This window comes from Nycticebus coucang, chromosome X (genome assembly GCF_027406575.1).
Source record: "Nycticebus coucang isolate mNycCou1 chromosome X, mNycCou1.pri, whole genome shotgun sequence".
NCBI classification, from domain to species: domain Eukaryota; kingdom Metazoa; phylum Chordata; class Mammalia; order Primates; family Lorisidae; genus Nycticebus; species Nycticebus coucang.
The window spans coordinates 133,836,737-133,862,194 of NC_069804.1; the positions used below are offsets into that span (position 1 = coordinate 133,836,737).

Genomic DNA, 25,458 nt, shown 5'->3' on the forward strand with positions numbered 1-25,458 from the left:
GAAGCGATTTGCCCCGTAATACAGGGACTGGCAGAGATGGGACCAGAACTTTGGACTCCCAGCTCACAGGGCAGTGATTGCCAGAATTGGCCTAATGAATACGGAGGGAGGGTAGGCAGCCATCTCCACAGTGTTATTTGAGGAACTCTGGGAAGGACCTCTACCCCATAAATCTCTCTCTCTCCCCACTCACCAATACCTGAAATTTCACTCTTTGAAGATTCATTCTTTTGGATTGGAGTTGTGGCCCCTGTTGTCACCTGAAAGGGCGTGGGGAGGGGGAGGAAGAAAAAGTAGGGAAGACAAGGGACAGCACCCGAGCACCTCAGAATAATGTCTGGGAGTGTCCCGAGGAGAAGGCATGGCGAGGAGTGGGGTGGAGTAGGGCAGGGGGTGTGTTCACAGTGGAGGGAGGCAGTGCTGGCAAGCCTCCCTCTTTTGCGTAAGGAGGGGAGGAGCTGTGTCAGAGTGAAGGCCGCAGCAGCGCTGGGAAGGAAGGGGGGGCAAGTCTGCTCAGAAGCTGGCGCTCTAATGGGTGACTGCACTGAGCCTTAGACAGTGGTTGGGGGAGGACGTCCATGTGGCCTTGGCGGAGGGGTGGGGGAGGGCCGTGGCGAAGCGGCTGGACAAGGAAGCAGGTTGGCCTAAGAAGCTGGAATTGTGGAGGGGCGGGGAGGGGTGGGGGGAGCTATTCAGGGAGCTGGCCTAGAGCCATGGGCCAGTCCCAAGGGGGTGAACAGAGGCTTGAGTGCTCTAGGCCCCATTCCAGCTCCTGACCTTGACTCACCATGCAACTTGGCACTTTTCCTACCTCAGCCCAGACACCCATCAGGTCTCTGCTATCTTGGCTTCTTGTTTTCTGTAAACCGGTGTAAAAGTTACTCCCCTGCCTCCTCCTCCCAACTGGCCCTGCCCTTCCTACAGCCCTCTACCTCCCACCCCCAGGTCCCAATCCAGCATCCTGCAAGCATCTCGTGCCTCACAGAAGCTCTTCTCACAGTCTTTGTTCCCAGACCTGCTTCTCTCAACACAGGCTGTCCCTCGTAGTGCAGATACGATTTATTGGTTGTGAGAACAAGGGCCTGAAGCACTCACCTAATTCTTGCCCTAGACCTCTTGACTCAATATGGCTATAAACAGTTGCACATGAGGAAATCAAGGCTGAAACTGTTAGAACCGGCAGCAACCTTAGAGGTCACTTTTGCTATTCATTCATTCAGTTATTGCATTTGTTGAGCATGTACTGTGTGCCAGACACCATTGTAGGCACTTGGGATATAGCTTCTGACTTCATGGAGCTGCTGTTGTAAACAGGGGTCTCATCCATCAGGTAAGCACCCAAACAAATTTACAGCTCCAACCTTCTCATTTTACATTTAGGAGAAATGGGGGCCCAGAATGGTTATGGGACTGTTCAAGGTTGTTCCCGCAGTCGGGGCAAAACCAGGCCAGCACTCAGATTTCCTGACTATTACTCCAGTATTCTTTCGGCCATGTCTATACAGAATCCAGCACAAGTGTGAGAGCATAGTATTTATCCCTATACGTAGAACCATCCTTACCTAGAGTCAGAGTAGGCAAGATTTGAAGATCATTGATTAAATAATTTCCCCCCTTCCGCCCTCCTCAACTTGTTCTCTCCCCATTCTCCCCCCACCCCTTTTCTAAAATTATAGCATTGGCTTGGTGCCTGTAGCTCAAGTGGCTAAGGCGCTAGCCACATACACCAGAGCTCGTGGGTTCGAATCCAGCCTGGGCCTGCCAAACAACAATGACAACTACAACCAAAAAATAGCCGGGTGTTGTGGCAGGCACCTGTTGTCCCAGCTACTTGGGAGGCTGAGACAAGAGAATTGCTTGAGTCCAGGAGTTGGAGGTTGCTGTGAGCTGTGATGCCATGGCACTCTACCCAGAGCGACAGCTTGAGGCTCTATCTAAAAAATAAAATAAAATAAAATAAAAAGTTAAATTATAGCGTTGAGGCCAAGCATGGTGGCTCATGCCTATAATCCTAGAATTTGGGGAGGCTGAGGCAGGAGGATTGCTTGAGGCCAGGAGTTGAAGCCCAGCCTGAGCAAGACTGAGACCTCATCTCTACAAAAAAATAGAAAAACTAGCCAGGTGTTGTGGCGTGTGCCTATAGTCCCAGCTATTCAGGAGGCTGAGGCAGGAGGATCACATTAGTCCAGGAGTTTGTGGTGAGGTATGATCATGCCACTGCACTCTAGCCTGGGTGGTAGAGCGAGGTCCTGTCTCAAAAAATAAAAATAATTATAGCATTGATTAAAATCTTGCCCCTGTGATCTGACTGAGGAAAATCTGTTAAACTACTGTCTGCCATTTACACAAACAAATTTCTTCAATTTGTCCTTTAGGACTGGCCCAAAGGCCAGGTATGTTTGATTTTCTAGACAGAGAATGGGGGTCTCCCTTAATGAGGGCACTGCTAGGACAGAATCCCCTTCTAACTCCCTGCAGCCATGGGCCCCATGAAACTCCAGGCAGCGGGAGGGCACAGATAGCCTGAGGGGACAGGCAGCAGGAAGATTCCCTGACAAGGAAGCAGGAAGGTTCTGAAGAAAGACTCCCACTTTACAGTTTAGCCTGGGGGCCAACACTGTAGACACTATGATTGGTGACATTTTGTTTCAAAATACATGTTTACATTTGTTCTTTCCTTATGCTGGATTATACTGAGTCCTTTGTCCCTTCCCCAGCCCGTCTGGATAGCTTACACTTATTTGCTATTGCTGAGTATCCTTCCCTGAGAATGGTCAAGCAGGTGCCCTTAAACAGTCTGCCAGTCTCTGAATTGAAATGCAGATCCATCCTGGTATTCTAGGGGGGCTCACTCTTCCAGGGAATTCATTGCCTTGGGAATCTTTTAGTCAACAGAAAGAACGAGTCCCTGCCCAAGAGCTTCTCCACTTGGACCCTGTGAAGGATGCTTTTAGATTCCCCTACAGCTGTGATAAAGGGAGTCCACTGGGAAAGGATCATTGGTGCGGGTTCAGTTGCTACCTAGCATGCAGCTGTGCCTGGAACCCTTCTTACAACAAAGCACACTCCCCCGCTGGAGATAGTCCAGTGCTTTAGAATCACAGACCGGGGATTCTCATCCAACCTCTGCCACATACTAGCTATGCAACTCCGGGCAAAGTTATTTAACCTCTCTGCACCTTAGTTTATTCATCTACAACACAGGCCCAGTCATATATGATATAATACCCAACTCCTAAGACTGCTGACAAGATTCAAAAGGGTAATGTGTCAAATGTTCTTAGCACAGTGCCCACTAAGTAATCTGTGCATGGGAGCTACTGATGTTATTATTTGGACCAGATGAGGCTTTGAGATCTCCCAGTGTTAGGTCAAGACCTAACAGCTGTCCATCTCACCCTCTTGTTCAATTGAGATTTTCGTAAGTCAGATTTGCTTAAAGCAAGGCCCACCTGCAGGGCATTCCCTTCACTGGTGACTCACGGGTGGGATGCATTTCACCCACCTATTTTAAGCTGTTCTACATTTTCTTCCCCCTGACGTGGTTGTGTTTACACAGGGGAGGACAATCCCAGTCAAAACAAGATGAAAATACACTGCTGGCTGGGAGCCCCAGGCTAACTGGTTTCAGGTCCTCTCCCAGCTGTCAACGCCTCACAACAGGGCCACACGGGTAGGGGGATGCCCAGCCCTACTGCCTCCCTCTATCGGCCCAGCGCTGCCTGGTGTCAGGCAGTTGGCTGCCACCTAGTCAAGCTAGAGTAGTGGTTCTCAACCTTCCTAATGCCGTGATGTATTTTCATTGTTACAAAGAGGTCGCGACCCACAGGTTGAGAACCGCTGAGCTAGAGGGAGCCCCAGGGCCAAGGTTTTTCCAGAGTTTTACAAGGGCAAGAAGGAGGGGTGATGAGGGGTAAGGGCCACCCTGGCCAACTCTAGTGTGAGTATTATGTCTGCTGCCAGAGCCACCTGGTGAACAGGCAGAGAAGGGCACTGCCAACAGAGAGTGGCGGAAAATGCCCAGAGAAAGCTCCCCCAGTGACCTGCCCTTCTGCCCAGAACTCCTCCCATCAGACTTCTTTGGGTTAACAGAAGGCTCTTGGTCGAAAGAAATTACCCCAGGGAAGGAGAATTCATCAATCCCTATCAGCCATCGACTCTGCCTGGCGGTCCATTTCTCAGCTGTGCCACCTTATAAATGAGGCAGTAAGGCCGGAGGAGGATGCATGGAGGGCGTATTTTGATGAGCAAGCAAATAGAATCTCCTGGACAGGGTGCTTTTAAGATAAGCGTCCCCAATATGCTCGAGGCAGCCTGCTGCTCCTCACAGCATCTTCCTAACAGCTTGCTTTTATTTCCAAGAAGAGAAGGAGAAAACCATCTTCTTTGCCATCAACTCTACTACTCTAGGGCTGCCCACTCAGACACAGTTTGGTTTCTTGCCAACATGTCTTGAATATTTGGGCACATTTGCCTCTGTTCTGAAAGTCCAAGGCCATCAGGTAACCACAACTCATCATGATACCCCATCGTCAGCAGCACCCCACCCGTCTATACTTAGCCAGCCTGGGTCACTTCTCCCAGAAGCCCCCCTATTTGGATCAAGCTGAACCAGGTTATCAAGTTCCTCCCCTGAGAAAAACTATAGATAGTTCCCCATCTGAGAAAGACTTTCCTTTATCTTGGTGAATGTTGGGGTATTTTTAGTCTGGATGGGTTTTTTCATCCCCCAACTTGCATTATTCCAGTTATATGGCTGTCACTTAACTCAGAGAATCAGGCCAGGTAGCCTTAAATCCCTTTTTGATATTGGTGCCAACTGAGACTTGGCTGCCCTGCTTTGGGCTTCACCACCCTCTTCTGCTCCCTGTGGGTGACCTATTCCCAACTGACCTAGCCGCTTTAGTTAAATATGGAAACTGACCAAAGTTCCAGCATTAGTGAAGGACCAGGAGCACACACATGGGTGAATTATCCCTTTTATTGAAGAAGTTGGGCCCCACTTCCATGCCATTAGTGGCCACTTACTCAATTAAACTGTGTTTGGATTTCCCAAGTATGTTTGATTTTCACAGGTCTTTTGTGTTTCTAACTGCAGAGTTTCTCTCAAACCATTGTCTCCAAATTAAAATGTTAAAAGAAGGATAATTCATGAATTGGCCTGTAGTTCATCTCCACTGGGGCCATTAGTAAAGTCCTAGCACTCAGACAACCCTTTTCTTTATTTATTAAGCATGTATTTACTGCATTCATACTGTGTGCCAGGCACTGGTCCAAGCCCTTGGAGTCCAGTGGTGAATAAGACAAGCTCCTGCCCTCATAGGCTAGTCTAAGAGGCTAATCGATGCTCACTTGAGACCTTGCACTGCCCATTTGCATCATGGTCCAATCTGGCTGTGCCTTCAGCCCTGCTGGAAAGAACATAGGTCCCACTGATTACTGGTTGTTTGTACCATAGGAGAGGCTGTTGAGGTCGAAATGTTGTGCAAATTAGAAATGCTATGTGCAGGCCAGACTTGGGGGCTCATACCTGTAATCCTAGCACTCTTGGAGGCCAAGGCAAGGCAGCCCTTGCTTTGGCTCAGGAGTTAGAGACCAGCCTGAGCAAGAGCGAGACTCAGTCTCTAATAAAAGTAGAAAAACTAGCTGGATGTTGTGGTGGATGCCTGTAGTTTCAGCTCCTCGAGAGGCTGAGGCAAGAGGATCACTTAAGCCCAGGAGTTTGAGGTTGCTGTGAGCTGTGATGCCACAGCACCATACCCAGGGCAACAGAGTGAGACTGTTTCAAAAAAAAAAAGAAATTGTGCTATGTACAGGGAGAGGTTGCCTAGAAAGACCTTCTGGAGAGTAATTGAAATATAGATTCCATTTTAGCAGGAACTCCTCAAACTACCCCATCCCCATAAGAAATACAGATAACGTGTAAAACCATGGGAACAAAAATTGGAACTGGACAGAGGTTAGAAACACTAAGACTTTGAAACAGCATTGAAAGGGCCACTCATATGAAACCAGCACATTGTACCCCTTGATTGCACTAATGTACACAGCTATGATTTAACAATAAAAATAAATAAATAAATAAAAAAGAAAGAAAAGAAAGGGCCACTCATGTGGGGAGCCATTTTTCCAGCTTTGCTTAGGGAACAGGGCCCTAAACATAGATACTCATCATAGAGTATATCACATTCACATCCCCCCACTCTTTTTTTTTAACTCTCCAAAGAACTCAGCTATGGCACAGGGTGTCTATAAAGTCTGGACACCTAGGCAAAACAAATATTTATAATAGCATCAAGGACATCTTCAATCTGAAAAGAAAAGAAAATGGTTATCTATTTTTTCACACTTCAGGGTATCCGTAACATATACACCTTGTGGAGGCGGGGCGTTATTCTCATTTCAGGGAGTGAGGATCCAGCAGCATAGAGTGTCTAGAGGTCTTCTATGCAGTCCTCCACTGGTTAGTGGCCAGGGTGGAAAGGAACTCTGGCCTTCTGCTGTATTTTCTTCCCACTTGACCAGCTCCATTTAGAATGGGTGCTGGAGTGACATTTCTCAGGACATAACTCCCTTTGCATATGCATCAGGGGAAGCCCCTCACTTCTTCTCATTCCTGTCCTCCAAGGGCTCAGTACCAGCTCCATGAACCAAGCCAATCATTGCAGCAGCCTATTATTGTAGAGAAATCACTCAGTGACGTGACAGATACCTTCTGGGTTATCTCCCAGCTGTGCTCCAGGCCCTGGTTCCCTAAGATGTCCCAGGAGTATCTATGAAACTCTTCTTCTCCACTGCTGAGCTAGTAACTGTACTTGGCTATTCCTCAGTTTCCATATTTACTTTAGCTCTTCTACAACTCTGTCAACAAACTCCATGGTATTATTAGTTTTAGCAAATAACAGGATGTCAGAACTGTTGACCAGGATTCATTAGTTTGCTGTGAGAGCTCTGTCCCAGGACATAAGGGCTAGTGTTTCTCTTATTTTTTAAGATGTAAGAGCTTTGGTGAGAACCCTTTCCTGGTCAGGTTCACTGTGCTCTGCTGTCTATGGGTCTTTGAGTCCACTCATGTCCACAAAGGCTCCGCCCACAAAGACCTGGGCACTTCTGTCTTTGCTTGGTGGTATAAAGACGTCTATAAGTAAGTTTTCAAGAAACCAATGCCAATACTTCGAATTTTGCAGTTTTGTGTTTTATCCTCACATTCTCGCCGTGCACTTTAGAAGTTTGTACTTGGTAAGGTGGCTTCAGTGCTTAACATTCATGTTGTCAGCAAGGGTTGGGGGATGGTATTTTAGACTGGCACTAAAAATGTTCAGGCTTTTGACCCCAAATATCTTTCTCTTTCGACCCAACCCCTAACACTGACTGTCTCAAGAAGCAAGAACAGAGGTTAAAAGGGTCACTGTGTTGCTGGCAGGCAACCAGGAAGTTCAGGCCATGGGGGGAAGCATAGCATTTGTTTATTTAAGTCCCAAATCTAGCAGGCAGTGTAAATTAAACATTAAAAGAAAAGAAAAGAAAATATCAAAACACAGGCCGGGTATGTACAACAGAAAATAGCAAATTGCCCTCCTGCTCCATCTTGGGAGAGGGGAGTCAGTGAGCAGTGAAGAGGGCCTCATTGCTGGGGTTGGAGTGAGGATGGGAGGGGCTCCAGGCTTGGATCAGGGTGGGGGTGGGTGTGTTTTCAGAGATCCTGGCAAGTCTTTGTAGTTAGTCCCAGCAGGTTCTTGAAGGGGGAATGAGTCATACCCCTCCAACTAACCTGGTAGTCAACCCATGTTTGACCGGGTGGTGACAGCCATGGGGCTGGAGGAGAGCTGGCTCCTGTAGAAGGGAAAAGGGGCTGATTCATTGATAAAACTGTGCTGTTAGAGAAAACCCAGCCCCTTCCCATTCTCTCCCCTGGGTTCTCTCTTTCTGACTGTGAGGCCCACCCTCCTGTCCCCAAATTGCCAGGATGAGAGTTCTCCCTGATACCTGTAAAATGTCTTAGCAGGATTCTGCTCCTTAGAACAGAGAGGCAAAATCTGCCAAAATTTAGGTATCAATCATAGCAGGTTAAGGGGCATCCCTCTAAGAGTAGCTCTCACTCTTACTCATTTTGATGAAGCTTTCAGGAAGGAGAGAGAAACAGATGGCAGAATGGACAGCAGACCCAGAATAAGCCAAACCTCATCAGAATGCGTTATATACAAAGTGGGTCTCAGTGTCCCCGGCACCACGAGGGGTCTTTAGGTAGACTATTTCTTGGCTGTCAACTTTAGGCCAGTAGTTCCTAAAAGCGGTTCCACCAACTGGTGCCAGAAGAGCTGCATCCAAATCACCTAAAAATTATCCTTCTCCAGTGCATGAGATCTACCAGGGCTGGAGGCCAGAACATCTGTATTTTCCACAAGCTTCCTCAGGTGATCCCGTTGTTAAGAATCTCATCTAGATCCATTTTTTTTGCCTCCACAGCCCACTGTCAAGGTTTACTTGCTGTGTGCCCAGTTGTCTGGCTCCTGACTACTTTGTGGAAAGTAATGATAATTTAGTTCTTACTTAAGTATTTGAGCTGATAGTGGCTGAAAGTGGCACTTTTCCAGGGCTTTTTCATCAGAAAAGAAACTTTCCTGATTCTCCGGTGTGTAAAGAATTCCAGGAGAGCCAAAGGCATGGCTGTGATGGTGACATATGTAGGGACTATGGTAGCATGTCTGGACAACAGCTCTGACTGAGAGGGATTTTTTTTTTTTGTCAGTGCCTTATCCGATCACACTTCTCAGGTCACAGAGGGCATCTATGCCAGGACTGGCTCTCGTTAGAACTGTCCTCATGAGGAACTTGTGGGAATCGTTGCCGAGGCACCCATGTGACTGACTGTGCACAATTGGTGCTTGTTTTTATTTCACCTTCATTTAACAGAGTCTGTTATAATGTACGATTGGCATCTTTGAAAGCTGCGGTCCTAGCAGTGCCAGGGACTTCCTGTTTCCGGTGTGCAGGGTGAGGCTTCAAGCTGGTTCTCCCTGTGTCCACCTGAAGGCCACTCCAAACTTCCCCTAAGGTCCTGTCACCCGTGACCCTTGTACAGTACACAGCCATCTCTGATGTCAGAGAGAGCAGAGACCACGGCGTTTGGCATTCTGGCCCGGCCTACAGTTCCTGTCTTGCTATCTTGCTATGTCCTGGGGCCCTACTATCCCTTTGGGGTTATGGAGAAGCTGGCAATAGCGCAGAAGGTGGGTTGCCCCTCTCTGCCTGTCTCTATGAATTAGACTCTGTGAAAGGCTGGAGAAGGTGTTTCCACAAACATGTGTGTGCTTCTGGGCTTCTCTTTCTTCCTGGTAAGGTGTGCGTATTCCTTGTCAACAATTCTCAAACCTAGCGGGAGACCTTTCTCAGCCCCTCTCGGCACTCCTTCGCGGCCTCTGGTGCTGTTCCCGTGCTTGAGGGAGGGGTTTGCCCAGGGAGAAGCTTGCCCCGTTTCTCTCCTTTCTTTCTGTCCTGGGAGTAGTGTGCCCCCTGCCTCCTCCGCTACTGCCCTCCACCTCAGCTGGCCGCCTTCTTTCCTTTCAGGAAGCTGGGGTGGGTGTGGGGGCTGGAAAGGCGGAGGCCCTTTGCAATCTGCAGAGCCCCTTTTTACAAGTCAGAGTCCCACAACAGAGGATCAAGGAGATACCTCAAGTGAGCCCAGGGTGAATAGCTCTGCTGTGAGGTAAGCAAGGGCCTCAGAAGCACAATGCGAGAGCCCTGGGAGACCCATAGTGCTTACCCATCATGGCCAAGGAGCAGGCCTGAAGAGGCCAGCATTATTAACCGTCCTTTTGTTCCCTAGGGAACCTGTGCCACTTCAAAGGTCACCCATTCTACAGCGGGGCCCACAATGGAGCCAGGTGCTCCACCTCAGAGCCCCTGCGCTCTTCACAGACCCCTTGCCTGCTGGCTCCATCCACAGCCTCAGCAAGACCCTCCTGGTTCTTGTCTTGCGAGCATTGCCAATAGCCCTCAGTCCTTCACAGGCCACTCAGAGTAACCCTGGCAACTGACAGAGAAAATGGCTTGGAATTTCGGCTCTGGGGACTGGTCCACAGAGCAAAGGGGATGGGGAGAGGCCCTGCCAGTGTCTCTCTGGGCTGGGTGGCCTGATGGAGGGCTCGTGCACTTGCAGACAGACAAAGGTGGAGAGTGGCTGAGTTCTTGCTGTTTTCTTCCCCAGCCCCTGGGAAGGCTGCAAGGTGCCATGATTTCCAGACAGTGGGCTGTGATGAGAGGGCCTGTTTGTCTACCTGAAGATACTTGCTGCTCTGTGGGGGAGGGCAGGCTACCTTAGCCCCAGAGGAGCTGGCCAAAGGAGAAAGGTGCGGCAGGAGGGGGCAGGAAAGCCCTATGGCTAAATGAAGGAGGGCCTGGCAACTCAGAAGGCAAATACCTGTGCCTTGTTCCCTTGCTTTATAAACCTGGGATTTCAAGGGAATCAAGGTGAGAAACCTTTTCTGGCACTGTCACCAACAATGTCAAAGAAGCCATAGGTCCAAGTTTCGGGACTGCTGCATTATCCCCATCCAGGTGGGCCCCAGCCAAAGGGCAGGGAGGGGAGAAGAAAAGTTCTCCCCATTCTGTGGAATGAAATGACACCCAGGATGGTAACAGCATGGTCCTTCCCTGCAGGGCTGACGCTACCCTCCTGAGCCCCCCCAAGCCGGAGGCTTTTTCCTAAAGCAAACATTTCACTAAGGTCTAACCAGTAAGGAGATTTCTGAATTTGCGACAGACCTAGGATATCTGGAAGGAAGCACAGCTTTTGACTTGTACGCCCTGTTTGCTTTTTAAAAATTTCCCCAAAATGTGCCTTGAGCTTTGATAAGCATTCGACCAATTTAAATGGAAGTGATTTGAATTGAATTAAATGATAATAGCAACTAGTGTCGGGAAGGGGAGGGAAGACTGTGATTCCATGTACCAAGGTTGATTTTACAAACCTCTTTTTCAGGAATATCTATTTCATTCTTGTAGATGGATAATGGGGAGGGTGGAAAATGAGAAGAAGGCTTGGAAAAATTATGGAGGTAGATTTTCCCAGCTGCAAAGGATAAGGGAAAGGGAGATGGGCATAAATATTGATACAAGGTTCGTGTCATTTAAGAACCACTGAACTAAACTGCATGTCTGGATAGGTCGCCAATAGTTCTAGTCCTGCAGAGATGTCAGGGCAAACCCCCACACACACCATATTTAACCACCGAAGTTGGGATGATGAAGGTGTTTCAACAAGAGCAATTTGTGACTTCTCTGAATGTGGTCAAGTGGCGTAGAATGCCTTATCAAAACAGGGTTTGGTTCTGACTGTCGGCCCTAGTGTCACACAGAGATTGTTTGTGACCCTGGCCCGGAGGGAGCTGAAAGGCACAATTCATCGCTCCTGCTATCATTCTGTGCCAGAATTTGCTGGAGCTGCTTTTCCAAGACAGTATCCTATCCATCTCTCCACCAGGATTCTCCTTGGACTCCCTCCCACCCACTATTCCTTCTGCATCTCCATCTGCATCCTCCTCCCCGTCTTCCTGCCCCCGAAAGTCAGGGCTTTGGGCTCTGGCCATGCAGGGCAGTTCATATGACCCACCGAGAACAAGGCACTTTCTCTGTTTCCGTCTTTCCTTCTTGCTTCCCTCCTTCTGGACCTTGGGGATTTTCCATGAAGCCCAAGTAACTATGTAAGTGGCAGTGGCCTTCCTGTCCATAGTCTTCCACACTGGAGTGGAAGCAGAGGGGAAGAGAGAAGATAAGCGAGAAGCAAGGACGAATTAAGCCATGGAATTTCAGCCTCCTTATTCCCCCAGCCTCTTCAGAAAAAGGGACAAGTAAGTAATTAGAATTAGACAGAGCTTCAGACGGAAGGGGCCCCGTGGTGGAGGAGTAATGGGGAGGGATGTTTTTCAACCGTCTGTCCTATTAACACTGTGCTAACGCTCTAGCGCTCAATATCCTTTTTGTATTTCCCCGTGTTTGCTTTGTGGCTGGTCCCGCACCTCTCTCATCGTGTCTTTTTCCCGCTTCTCCTGACACAAGACCCTGTGTTTTGCTGGCAACATCGCTGAATCTTTGGGTGGAACATTCCCTGTAGAAAATAAGGAAGACTTGCCTATAAATAGTTTCCTTCTGGCTGCGTGGTACACAGTGCTTCAAGTGTGACAAAAAGGGAAGTAAGATGTTCCCCCTCACAGCCACCCCCAACCTACCGCACCCACCCTGAGTCTGCTCCCCGTCACTCTACAATGTGCTGAGATCCTACCCCAGGGTTCTGCCACCCAGACTTTGCCCAATCTCCATTCCATTGTCCTGTAACCCCGAGTAGGAAGGACTCTTGTCCTGTTGAGTTTGGCTTTGGACATGGAACAGACGGGCGGGAATGCTAAGACATTTCTTCCAGCTCAAAGGGAATATGTTGGTTTCCAAGGCCTCCTGAAAAGGAAAGAGTTGGCCCTGTCTTCATTGCCCTCCATCCCTAAGATCACCCCTGAGAGAGGTAGGGTCGGCTATGCCTGTTTCATCGCCAAGTCCCTAAGGAGTAAAATTGAGAGGCAGCTGAGGGCCTGGCTCTTCAGCTAGGCGCTATTGCCATGCCGGCTCTGGGTCCAGCCTACATTGTAAGTTTCAGGGTGTCAGAAAAGAAGTTTGCAAACATTTATGAATGTTGGGGTTGCTGGGCTGTTGAATCCCTAGGCCACTGTTTACTGTTGGGGGCCCACCTCTGTAGAACACAAGGACACCGAGTCTCAACAATCAGCACATTACTCAGAAACATTAGATCAGATCATTGATATCATGTACAGCACAAATTTCCACTCACTGCAAAGCTTGGTGCAGCTACTCTGGGCAGAGGAATTTTCTGGTATGCTGAGGGTTAAGCAGAAAATCCCTTGGGTTCTTCCTTATTTTACCCCCACCTCTCCAATCCATCCTTAGCTCTACTACTCTTGTTGCTGGAAGATCTTTCTGCAGAGACATTTAAGTCCATATTCTTCCGTGAGGGAGCCAGCAGACCCTGAGAGCCAGTCATTCTTTACTAATGGAAGATCAGAAGATCTTAGGGTGATCACTTCTTATGGGATAGAAGGAGAGGTTCTGGACAGAAGAGAGGATCAGAGACTGGCTGAGTGTAGGCTGAACCTGGGACATCCTTTTGAAGTTGTTTTTGTAAGGTAAATCCCTGCTAGGAGCTTGTTTTCTTGTTGTTGACCTTATTCTCTGAAAAGCTGAGCACAGCAGGAATGGGGGGGAAAGGAGTTAATTAAGGGTGCCAGTGAGCGGGCCTCAGGAACTCAAGCTTTGACTACACTGTGATTATTATTCTGAGATTCCATACTTTATTTGGAATGTTGTATACCCCAAGCCTTCATATTCCATTCTGGAAGCCACCTGGTTGGATTACTATTTCTTATTTCCTAGACAGAGATAGCTTTCGGAAAGGTGTGACTGAGCATGGCTTGCTCCTAAAGTTCATTCGGACAGTTTGGATTTTCTTCTGGCTGCCCATCGCTGCTCTCCCCTGCCTTCGGCGTCAGAAAAGCCAGTGCTTGCAGAGCTTAAAGGCCGCCTCTGTTCTTCTCTAATGGTAATGCTGAGGTCCTCGTGCTTTCTTCCTCCTTACTACTCTCTGGCACCTCAAACTCATCCCTCAACTGCCTCAACTTACTCATCCAACCCTGCACACACTCAACAAACCTACTCCCTGCCCTACACTGGTCGGTGTAGTTGGGACAAACTTGGTCTCTATCTAGGTCAGGAAGACCTGGGCTGGAGTCCTCACTCTGCAATTTATTAGCTCTGCCACTTTGAGCAAGGTAGCCTCTCCAGACCCTCGGTTTTTTCATCTGCAAAATGATGATGACAGTGCCCACACCTTGGAAATTGTGATGCAGCCAGCACAGTGTCTGCCCATAGCCCTGTTAACAGTATTTATTATTATTATCCGTGGGTCTGGAACTCAGCTTGTTTTTTTAATTGAAGCATAACTAATGCACCATTCAAATGCAGCTTTGCTACCAGACTTAACCCCTTTTCTCTTCCTTCTCCAAATTACCTGGATTTCTCTGACTCTCCACATAAGGGAGTCTCGTCCCAAGGAGTTATCTTACTTCCGTCTTGTTTCCTGTTTTTCTGACAGCTTTTTTTTTTTTTTCCCTGAGAACCCAGCTTGTTTCTCTCTCCCCTTTTCTTCTCATCATCTCCCTTGGAATCATGGGGTGGGAAGCAATCATTAAGGAAAAATTAATAAGCCAATGAAAGGTCAACTTAGAGAATTTCTGGACCAAAAAAGTTTTATGTGGCAGAGGGCAGATTAATATATGAGGGAATTCCAATGTCAACTAAGCTCCTGATTTAAGAATACTTTTTCTCAGCTAATATTCTTGATGACCCATAAATATAGTCGGGACTTTGCTCTGTCTACTACACACCGTTTAATACGAACACTGTATCTGGAGAGTTTGTGTCCTAAAGGTAACAGAATGTCCTGAGATTGGGATTGTCTCCCACCTAAAGTGGGGTGAAGAAAAACCCAACTCTGGGCTAGTGCAGTAGGTTTTCTTGGATAGTTCTCTTGGTCAGCCCTCTGCAAATATAATGGCCATTATACACATATTACCACCATCAAAATCCACCACCAAAAATATTCCCTGTTTGGTGGCATAGCTGCACTGGAAGCCTGAAAGAAATCAAGGTCTTAGACTAGACTGGGCTTGGCTGGGGCCTTGGCCGTGGTGTCCGTGCCAGGTACCTGGTTAAGAGAAATATCCTGACGCAAATAATAATTACCTTTTTTGCTGATAAGAAGCCCCAGTACTTTTCCAATGGCATGATTGCATTAGGAATATTTCTTTGGACCACAGCCTGTGGAGCACTGATTCATGGGCACTGCCCTTAACTTCATCCAAACTATTGTGTATGTGGTGGAACCCAGTGTTCTGATGGTCCTAGGTTGGTGTAAATAATATTCCCGGTTGCATCACCTGTCCCCGCTCCTCTTGCTCCTTCTGGCAGCAATTCTGTTTTTGTCCACTAGGTGGCCTTGCCTAGGAAGGAGCTAGAGAAAAAACCTCAAGCCTCTGGTGCCTTTTTGTTTTTCTTCCTAGGCTGAAAAGAATGAAAATAGATCTTTATGGAAACATGTGTAACTCTTGTTGGGCAACAATCACCTAATCTTCTTTGTGTTTTGGAGTCTGTTCTTTCCCATCACAGGGGCAGGTGTTTTCTTGAGATAGTATATATATAGCCTTGATCTGGAATTTTGTTGTCATTCACTGTTCATAGGAAAGCAGCATTTTGTTTTCTTAAAAAATGGGAACATGAATGTTGAATGTGTTTTATCCGAAGTGCAGGGTGTGGAGACCAGAGAGAAAAGGCTTGGCATCTTGTGGTCACTCCACTGCAGAGTCTCTGCCTCACCTTCTCTGTCATCCACTTAGCTGCTCATTCATACATGCTCCCTCTATACAGATGTGCATACACTGATTCGTGCAGACCCCGTGCATGTATTACATACATGTCACACAAACAGGTACCCCCACACTTGTAGATTCAAAGGAAGAAGTGAGTGGATGGGTGCCAGGGTTTGGGGCAGGCTGATGGGACTGGCTAGGTGAGGGAACAGCTGGCTTGGGGAGAGAGTGAATGTGCAGGTGACCAAGTTCGTGTGCAAGGGAGCGTCTAAGAGGGCAGTCACCAGGAAAAAGACGAGGCTTCTGATGGTGTAGGCGGGTGTCCAGAGAGTGTGACATTATTAGAGCCTTGCAAAACCATCAGGTGTATGTTGTCTGACACCTGAAGAAGAGCTTTTAAAACCAGCGCCATCCTCCATTGAACGCCTTCTGCCTTCTGTTAGGGCATTTGTGTTTCACATTTCTCTAGAAGTCAGCTCCAGTTGGGTTTTTAGCAATCTCCAGAGCCCTTTTTGGAGACGCCAGTTGGCACAAGAAAGTGCTGAACTGTTTACAGTCCCAGACTAAGGTTCAGGGAGGGGATGTGGTTTAACTGGGCCACAAAGCCCGGTACAGGACTCATTTGCATGGCCCCTGACGCCATGTGACGCAGCCGGCTCCTCCTATATAAAGAAACAGGAGCCGAAATATCTCCGAGTCTGGGTTGGACTGGCGGCTGTGGAGTTTGTGACACACTAGGTGACAACCTTCGAGTCAATTCCCTTCAACTCCAGCCGGAGCGCTTGCCTGGCTTCGGGTCCATTCGGCAGCCTTCGTCCCCTCCTAGCCCAGGGCCGAACTCCGGCGCAAAGCCCAGCCCAGAGCAGCGCGCCAGCACCCGCAGCCGCCCAGCCCGCCCAGCTCCCCGGCAGCCCGAGCCATGAACACCGAAATGTACCAGACCCCCATGGAGGTGGCGGTCTATCAGCTGCACAATTTCTCCATCTCCTTCTTCTCTTCCCTGCTTGGAGGGGATGTGGTTTCCGTTAAGCTGGATAACAGGTAACCACCGGCCCCAGCAGTTGCGCCGAGCCGAGCCGGGGTGCGGGCGGGGGCTGGGCTCCGAGCCGGATCTCCGAGCGAACCGTGCGCCGCGGGTCCCCGTTCCCCGTGGTGCAGCATCCTGGGAAGGGGCGGGGGTAGGGGACGCAGGAAGGGGGGTCATCGCCGCTCTGGGATCCGTCGTTGGAGCGTCCCTGCGGCCGCTGCGCCGTGAGAACCAGCTGCTGCAGCCGCAGAGGCAGCGGGAGGCAGAGAGGCAGCGGGCAGGGCTGGGCAGGGCTGGGCAGGGGGCCGGCCGCGCGCTGTGCGCGGCTTGCGAGAAGGCCGGAAGCTTCGCCGCCGAGAAGGAATTCCTAGCTAGCTTCAGAGCCCGGTAGGTTTGCCCTGGACCTTCTGGGCCGGAGGCGGGGTGACTGCCCGGGCCGCGCGCCCCCATTGTTTGCATATCTCCCAAGCAGGCCACGTTGGCCCGTGCGCCCCAGGACCCGCGCGCCGCTCTGGTGGCTCGGAACTCAGGGCGGCGGCTGCGGCGGGGGCGCGGAGCCAGCCTTGATGAGGAGGTGCGGCATCCTGGAGGGGCCAGGGAGGGATCTGGGGACAAACTGCCCGGAACTCCAGGCCAGGGAGGCGGGAGAGGGGAAGACTGGGCTAGGTGGAGGACTTTGGCCACAGCTTCCAGGTACTGAGAGTGGAACCAAGTGGGTAATGAGTCGCTTTGCTTTTTGTCTTGGCAGTGCTTCTGGAGCCAGTGTCGTGGCCATTGACAACAAGATCGAGCAGGCCATGGTGAGTGGTATCACTGCGTCATTCCTATCCCCAGACTTAGCTGCTGCTTATGTAACTCAGGGCAGGACTGAGGAGGTGGGTGCAAAAGCCATTAGCCAAAAGCCTGGGGGAGCAGACAGGCTGCTCCCTTTCCACCCTGGAGGCATTAGGTCAAGTCCTATTAGAGAATCACCTTTTAGGACATTTCCAGTCTTGCCCTCACTGAGCTTCCTCCTATCTTCCTCCCTTCTACATCTCAGGGCTTTGGAGCAGCCTCTGGCTTGCTCCTGGGCCCGTTGCAGGGCTAGGAGCTCAGACTTTTGCCTGCATCCCGCAGCTGGCAGGAGGCAGAGCTCATTGGATGCAACCGCACTGCAGTGCCTCTGCAGAGCCTGGGCTGGGGTCAGGAGTTGGGAGGAAACAGGAAGCAAAGCACCCACCCCTTCTCCCTCTCCTTACCAGGTAGAGGTCATACTCCAACAAGCAGCCAAAATGGCTATAGAGAGTGGGGGCTTCCAGCAGTTAAGAGCCATTTAATTGTCCTGGAGCCTAAGGACATGTTCTCTACCCCCAGCACACTCATCAAATTCAGAGAAGATGCAGCAATCCCAGTACCTTTCCCCAGGGCCAGTGTCCTGTGTTGTGTGTGGCTGGGCTACAGGATAGCTCTGACTCAATGTAGTAGGTCATATGGAGGGGAGGAGACTCCAGAATAGCCAGTTTTGTTCTCTTGGTGAAGATTTGTAAAGCAGACGAATGGTATGGGGGTGCATTTCAGGGTCTCCCCCGCACCTGGGCCATCGGCAGCAGGGTTTTAGGTAGAAAGGTGGACATAGCAAACCACTGGCAACTGCCAGAAGTCTTACTGCAAAGGTCCCTAGCAGCCAATTTTGAAAGTCATTACAAACTTTCAGGGGGAACCTATTTAGTTCAAAGCTGGGCTCCCAATTCTGACATGGCCTAAATCATGTCACTCTCCTGAAGGGGAGGGTTAAAGTGTTTCAGAGAAAGGCACACAGGGATTGGGCTGCAGGGCCAGCCTGCTGAGGGATGGCTGGAGGGTGGTGGCATGAGGGACAGGCACCCGGCTGGCAAGGTGAAGATGCTGCCCAGGGGCCTGATGGCTAAGGAATGGCTTTATTGTAATTCCCTTGGTGGCAGGATCTGGTGAAGAATCATCTGATGTACGCTGTAAGGGAGGAGGTTGAGGTCCTGAAAGAGCAGATCCGTGAGCTGGTGGAGAAGAACTCGCAGCTAGAGCGTGAGAACACCCTTTTGAAGACCCTGGCAAGCCCAGAGCAGCTGGAGAAGTTCCAGTCCCGTCTGAGCCCTGAAGAGCCAGCTGCTGAATCCCCTCAAGTGCCGGAGGCCCCTGGTGGTTCTGCGGTGTAAGTGGCTCTGTCCTTGGGGTGGGCAGAGCCACTAAACATGTTCTACCTAGTTCTTTCCAGTTTGTTTTTTGGCTCCCCAAGCATCATCTCACGTGGAGAACTTTACACCTAGCATAGCTGGTGCCAAGAGATGTCCTAATGACATGGCCACCTGGGTCCACTTTAGTGACAGACCCCTGACAAAGAGCAGGTCTCTAGAGGCTGAGTTGCATGGGGTCTAGTAACCCCAAGCCAGTGAGCCTCTAATGCTACTGTGCCCTGGGGGCTCCCAGGGCCTGGGCAACTTAGCTGCAACTGGCAAAGGAGGAAGGTAGTTTGAGATGTGATGCCTCCTTGCTCCAGAAAGTATAAGGGGTCTGTTTTTCATTTCCATGGACATCTTCAACAGCTTCACCAGATGACTGTTCTTACGAAGAAGCCACTTGTGTTCTAAGCAGAGGCAACCTCTCCCTTCTCCCCTGTCTCGTTAAGGCAGGGGGCACAGATGGGAGAGATTGAGCCAAGTCAGCCTTCTGTTGGTTAATATGGCATAATGCATGGCTTTGTACACAGCCCAGTGTGGGATTACAGCTTTGGGATGACCGCTTACAATGTTCTGTTTGGTTAGTATTGGAATAGTTTTTCTATATAGCCATAAATGCGTATATATTACCCATAGGGCTAGATCTGTACCTTAGTGTAGTGATGTATACATGTACACATACACCTACATGTGGAAAGGCCTAACCAGCTTTGGGAGTATTGACTGGTCCCTTATCTCTTAAGGATAATTGTTGTGTTCATTTACCAGATTGATCCAGTTTGTCCTTTAGGTTAAGTAAGACTAAAGAGTAAAGTCAGGGAGGGGGCCAGCCTCTTAATGTGGCCGTGGATGCCTTGCTGCTGCAACCCTTTCCTCAGCTGTCCACTGAAGACGTGTGAAGTCCTCTTTTGAATGCCAAACCCACCATTCACTGGTGCTGACTACATAGAATGGGGTTGAGTGAAGAGTAGCTTGGACTTCACAGTGTTGTTTAAAAACTTAAAAAAAAAATCTTGTTGAAACTTTCAAGTTAATAGAAGGATGGTGTCCCACTGTAGACAAGGGATCGACGAGGGAATGGTTTTGATCTGATGGAGCCTGGGACATGTACCCAAGGAGCTTGTCTCTAGGGGGTTCTGTGACAGCGAACACTCTCCACTTTCTGACACCTTATCCTGATGGACATCTCCAGGATTTGGATTTGGATTTTTCAGACGTAGCTTGAAATTTCAATAAACTTTGCTCTTTTTTTCTAAAAATAAACTTGGTGTCTGATCGAGTGTAAAAAGACTGGATGGGAAAGGTCCCTCACGTGGTGGGGGGTTGCTGTTTTTCTGCTCATGTTCACTGAGCTCCCCCTAAGTGCTGGGGGGGTGCTAAGCCACATGCACGATCTTGTGTGCTGGGCACTGTACTCACATGAAGGATGTGCTCTTCACTCTTATTGTGAGGAGGCTCAGACTCAGTGAATTTAAGTGACTTGCCCTAAGTCACACAGCTATTATGCAAATCACAAGTGCCACCTGCATCCTTCCTTCTCTGTCCTGCTTCTTTTTTCATGAAGGCTTTGGAGTGAGTGGGGAGTTGACTACTAACACACAACCTTAGCTGGAGAGGTGATTTGGGAGGGAGGATACCCCCGAGAAAGCCCAAAAGCAAAGGGCAGGGCATACCTGTGAGGGAGCAAGAAGAGGGGGAATCAAACACAAGTGGGCTGCTTCTCCCTTCTGAAAACATCATCAGTGTCATTTAATGCACCCTTCTTAATACCAATCCACATGAGACCCTTGACCTCGGCAGAGGAGCTAAGATGACCTTAGTGAGACAAGGAGAGAGAACGTATGAGATGGCAAACTCACTTCCCTATTCTCTGCTCATTCCCCAACCCCTGCCCTCAATCCTTGCTGCTGCACTGTCACCACTGAAGGTTGTCTCACAAAACCTGCTGGCCATCCAGCCAGGTGGGCAGGGCCAAGTCTAAGGTTCCTGACTCTAGCTTCCCTCTTCCACCTCTTGGCAGTTCATTATCCCCAATTACCCTTTCCCAGCCCCATGTGCCCAGCACCTGGAGTCCTGCTATTTCTCTGATTGGTTGTTGAAAAGCGTTCTGTGTATCTTCTACCCTGCCCTGAACTGAATCCACTCTGGACCCTGAGCTGTGTTCCAAGCCTACTGTGTTGCCAAAGGAGACTACCCCCCCCTCTTTAAGTGACTCCATTCAATCTCCACTTCATGTAGCATAGATACCTATCCTTCCGCCACTTGAACAGAACTCCTTTATTTTCCTGAGCCACAAACCTCAAGGTGACCAAGTTGTCTCAGCCCCATCCCTTGCACCAATTCATGCCCAAAATAATCACAATGGCCCGTGTCCTTCTCTGCAAAGGCCAATGTGTATGGCCTTTCATATTCTTTTCAAATCTTTTCTATTCTTTTCAAATCACCAAAACCCCTCGGAACATTGCAAACCTCTGCTTGCTGACCTCTCAAATCCCAATTTATCTGCCTGCTTCTAACCTCACTACTCATGATGCCAAGTTCACTGTCTACACCTGCCAATGTGGTCATGCCATACAGATTTCATAGCTGTTGGTACAAACTTTGGACTAGTGCATCAAAGCCCCCAGGCAGCCATTTCCCACCTAGACAGGTACTCCCAATCCCCACTTGCCTCCACACTCTCCCCTTCTCAGGAAAAACTGAGACTTGACAGCTATTCAGCTCATCCGTAGACTTCCCACACCCAATTGCCTGCTGAACAAGAACCAGCAGACCAAAAAAAAAAAAAAAGGAAACCCAGAAAATAGCCCAGCAACACCCCAAAACTCAAAACTCTCTGGTCCTCAAGCTTTTCTGTACAAGAAAGGGGAAAAAACTGGCCCCACAGTCTCATAGTGGTGAAGAGAGAGAAACTCTGTTTCCTAGGCAACCCTGACTAAACAGAGACAAACATTGCAACTCCTGAGGCCAAGCGGTTACTAGACCAGATAAGAGGAACTTTGTAGATGTTTGTCAGTCACATACAGGAGCAGCTCTCTGTTGTTGTTCCACAGAAAGCCAACTAAGGGTGGAGAAAGGCAAAAGAACATAATTGCTCTTGGAGGGACTTATAGGCTTTGGGGTTCTGGGCTCGGCTGATCCAGCTGGACCCAGAACAAAGAAAAGAACAATGAGCCCCCGCCTGCCTATGCCATCCCTGGGTGTGCCCACCTATCTATTGCTTCATCCCCATCTCAGGTCTCCCAGCCCAGGACCAAGGATGAGGAGCACCTCTCTGTGCCCACTTCCTGTGCGTGAACATTCTGTTTCCTGCCCTTAGGAAAAGAGGTGGCTATGGTTTAACTCTATTTGGCAGACAAGGAAACCGAGAGCCAAAGGGCTCAGTTTACTCCCACAACTCCTGCACATCCCACGGGGCGGTAGTTCCCAACCTTGGTGACAATGAAGGCCCCTTTGAAATGTGAAAAATATTCTCAGACCTCCCCCAACTCAATAATAGGGGAACTTTTAGTATTCATTGAGGAAGAGAGAGAATGTAATGACCATCACTGGCCATGAATTCAGTGGGCTTTTAAAGGAATTGATTGTATTTGCCACAAAATCCTAGATGTGGCCTTGAAAGTTCCAATAGTAAAGCATGTTTTATTTATTTATTTATTTATTTAGTCAGAGTCTCACTCTGTCACCCTCAGTACAGTGTTGTGGCATCACAGCTCACAGCAACCTCCAACTCTTGGGCTTAAGTGATTCTCTTGCTTCAGCCTCCCAGAAGCTGGGACTACAGGCAACCGCCACAACACCCACTATCTTTTGGTTGCAGTTGTCATTGTTGTTTAGCAGCTGTGGGCCGGGTTCGAACCTGCCACCCTTGGTGTATGTGGCCGGCGCCCTGCCAACTGAGCTATGGGTGCCGCCAGTAAAGCACATTTTAATTAGACAGATTGGGCCATTCCCCAGTGTATGCATGTTTCAAAACATCATGTCGTACATGATAACTGTATACAATTCTGTCAATTCAAGAAAAAGAAAAGAAAATTAGAGCAGAAATGTGGGCAATAGATTATTCACATACAAGAACTGCTTGGGGCATAAGGTGTGAGGCTGTCAGGCTGGGGACACCCCTGGGAGGGCTATGAAAAGGAAGCTAGGGAATGAACAGATGAGGAAGCAGGGCCACTGGGACCTGGGACGTAAGGAGGACTTTAGAAAGACCATAGGAAAGAAGGTGCATAACTACTGTCCCTTAAGCTATTTGAAGTTGTCTTAACATCATCCTAATTATTCTGGAAAATCTTGCTTTCAACTCTCCCCTCCTCCCCTCCTAGTTGGCTGGATATTAATGGACATAATTAGAGCTTTGTAGACAGCCCAGTTCCCCAGGTTATCTCATGCAGAGGAGTTCCCTGGAACTCTAATACTTAACACTTAACTACTTCCACTAAATCAGGCAAGATTTGACAGAGAACTCCATCAGTTAGCTATTCAAAGCAGAAATGGTTTCCAGGGAGGAAAGGACTGTAAGGGGCGATGATCATGATAATTAATAATAATAGTTAACAGCTGCATGGCACTTCATGCCAGACATACGTCTAAGCCCTTTTATATCTATGGAATCTTTCAATCCTCTCCAGAAACATGAGGTGTGTTCTATTGAGATCCTCATTTTACAGATAAGACAGTGAGAAGAGAAAGGCACAGAGAGGTTAAGCAACTTGCCCAATGTCATACAGCTGGTAAGTGGCAGAGCCTGTGCTAGAGGAGGGCAAGATGGATGCATTGAGACGCAGGAAGGAGAATCTGAACAGTTTTCATAATTCCTCCTGTGTCACCAGAAGTTGTTCCAGGGATGATGGCAGAGGGGAGGTAGAAAAGAGATCCCCCCCAAGCTAAGAAAAACATGACTAATGAGCCTGGGAGGGGTGGCAGTGAACAGGGAAGGAGGGAAAGGAGAGGGTAGGAGGCTGCCTTGGCTGGCTTCCAGCCAAAAGACCTTAGATAGGATCTGATAGGTCCCAGGGAGCCATGGTAGGCTTCTGAGCTGGGAAGTGATGTGATGCAAAAGATATTTGTAGAAGATGGGTCCTGGCAGCTGGAGAGGCTGGAACAGGGAAAGGCTAGTGGCAGGCCAGCTGTTGCTGTAATCCAGGTGTGAGGTGATGAGGGCCAGCCGGGGCAGGGATAGGGGTCATGGAAGGGAGAAGAAGGGACAAAGCTAAAAGATACTAAAAGGCAGTCTCTCCAGAGCAGTCGGCAGTCCACCTGCATCAGGTTTGTTGGGAAATTTAAAATGTCGATCCCGGGCCCCACCCCTACACTAAAGAGGTGTGTAGGACTTGGGAATTGATAACTCTAACAAGGCCCTGGTGATGCTGAAGTGTGGGAAGGTTTGAGGACCCTCTACTAGGTGAAAAATCAGCATGCCCTGGTTGCAAAGTGAGCTGGGGGGCAGAGTTATGGGTGACTTGAAAGGTTTTAGTTTGGGATTTTTTTTTTTTAATTTTTATTTATTTATTATTTTATTTTATTTTATTTTTGAGGCAGAGTCTCACTTTGTCGCCCTGGGGTAGAGTGCCGTGGCATCATCATAGCTCACAGCAACCTCAAACTCTTGGACTCAAGCGATCCTCATGCCTCAGCTTCCCAAGTAGCTGGGACTACAGGCACCTGCCACAACTCCCGGCTAATTTTTCTGTTTCAATAGAGATGGGGTTTCACTCTTGCTTAGTCTGGTCTTGAACTCCTGAGCTCAAGCAAAGTGCTATGATTACAGGAGGGGAAGAAAAGGCTGCAGCTTCTCAGAGGCACATTGCCTTCCAATTTTGTCCAGCTGAGCAGAGCACGTTTACATACGGAAATATTCCATAATGGGCTGTGGAAAGAGAACAGTGAAGTCAACGGGCTAGAGGGCGAGCCTCTAGCATGTCTCTGTGTCATAGGAGCTGAAGATGCCCCAGAGAAGTGGCTGCAGAGGGGGACGAGGGGAAGGAAGGCCCAGAGCTGAGCCTTGGAGGCTGTCCCCAGAGAGGCCTTGCATGCCAGGTAGGAGGAGGACAGGCAGCTGGCTGCGGAGGTGACAGAGAAAGGGACAGGGAAAGCCCAAAGAAGTGCTGAGGTTTGGTGATGGTCTTTCTGTTTTTTCATCTATTTTTTTTTTTTTTTACATTTCCTCTTCAGAGCCCCCACTACAAGCCTTTCCATCCTACACAATTAAACTAGTCCCTAAAGGTCACTTTGGGGAAGGCTGAGGCAGTGAAATGTTCCAGGAAGAGACAGCAGGGGTCCAGGGCTAGCAAACTATATGACCTTAGGCGAGTTGTTAGCATCTCTAGATCTCCTTTTTCAATCTAAAAAACAAAGTGGTTAAGCGAGATTGTTTCCAAGGCAGGTGCTTTGTAAGTCTACCTGGGCCAGGAAGAGCCCTCTGACTGTGAGACTCATACACATCACCTGTCACCTCTTTGCTCTCAGCTTCCATTGCCCTTCCAGCCCCCAAATTCCATTCATCCTCATATCTAGTTCTTATCAGGTTACCCGGGTTAAATAACACCAAGAAATAGCCACTTTTTTGCTTTGGAGGCAGAGTCTCACTAAATCGCCCTCAGTAGAGTGCTGTGGCATTATAGCTCACAGCAACCCCAAACTCTTGGGCTTAAGCGATTCTCTTGCCTCAGCCTCCCAAGTAGTCCGGCTATTTTTTTCTTGTAGTTGTCATTGTTGTTTTGCAGGCCTTGGCCGGGTTCGAACCCGTCAACCCCGGTATATGTGACTGGTGCCCCAGCTGCTGAGCTACAGGTGCTGAGCCAGGACTGGT

The 25,458-nt window shown here is 49.0% G+C and overlaps 1 protein-coding gene across 6 annotated transcripts in view; it reads left to right on the forward strand.

The window, feature by feature from the left end:
• Positions 1-19,910, forward strand: part of TSC22D3 (TSC22 domain family member 3) — a 62,216-nt gene extending 42,306 nt beyond the window's left edge. For 4 of the 6 annotated variants that reach the window (XM_053579369.1, XM_053579366.1, XM_053579367.1 and 1 more), the window contains 2 exons: positions 17,204-17,255; positions 18,396-19,910. In XM_053579369.1, coding sequence (XP_053435344.1) covers positions 17,204-17,255; positions 18,396-18,626 — 283 coding nt within the window. In that variant the 3' untranslated portion in view covers positions 18,627-19,910. Of the gene's footprint in view, positions 1-16,054; positions 16,470-16,601; positions 16,843-17,203; positions 17,256-18,395 lie in introns of those variants that run through there. The other 2 variants (XM_053579371.1, XM_053579372.1) reach the window with 2 other exon arrangements.
• Positions 19,911-25,458: the final 5,548 nt, after the last annotated feature.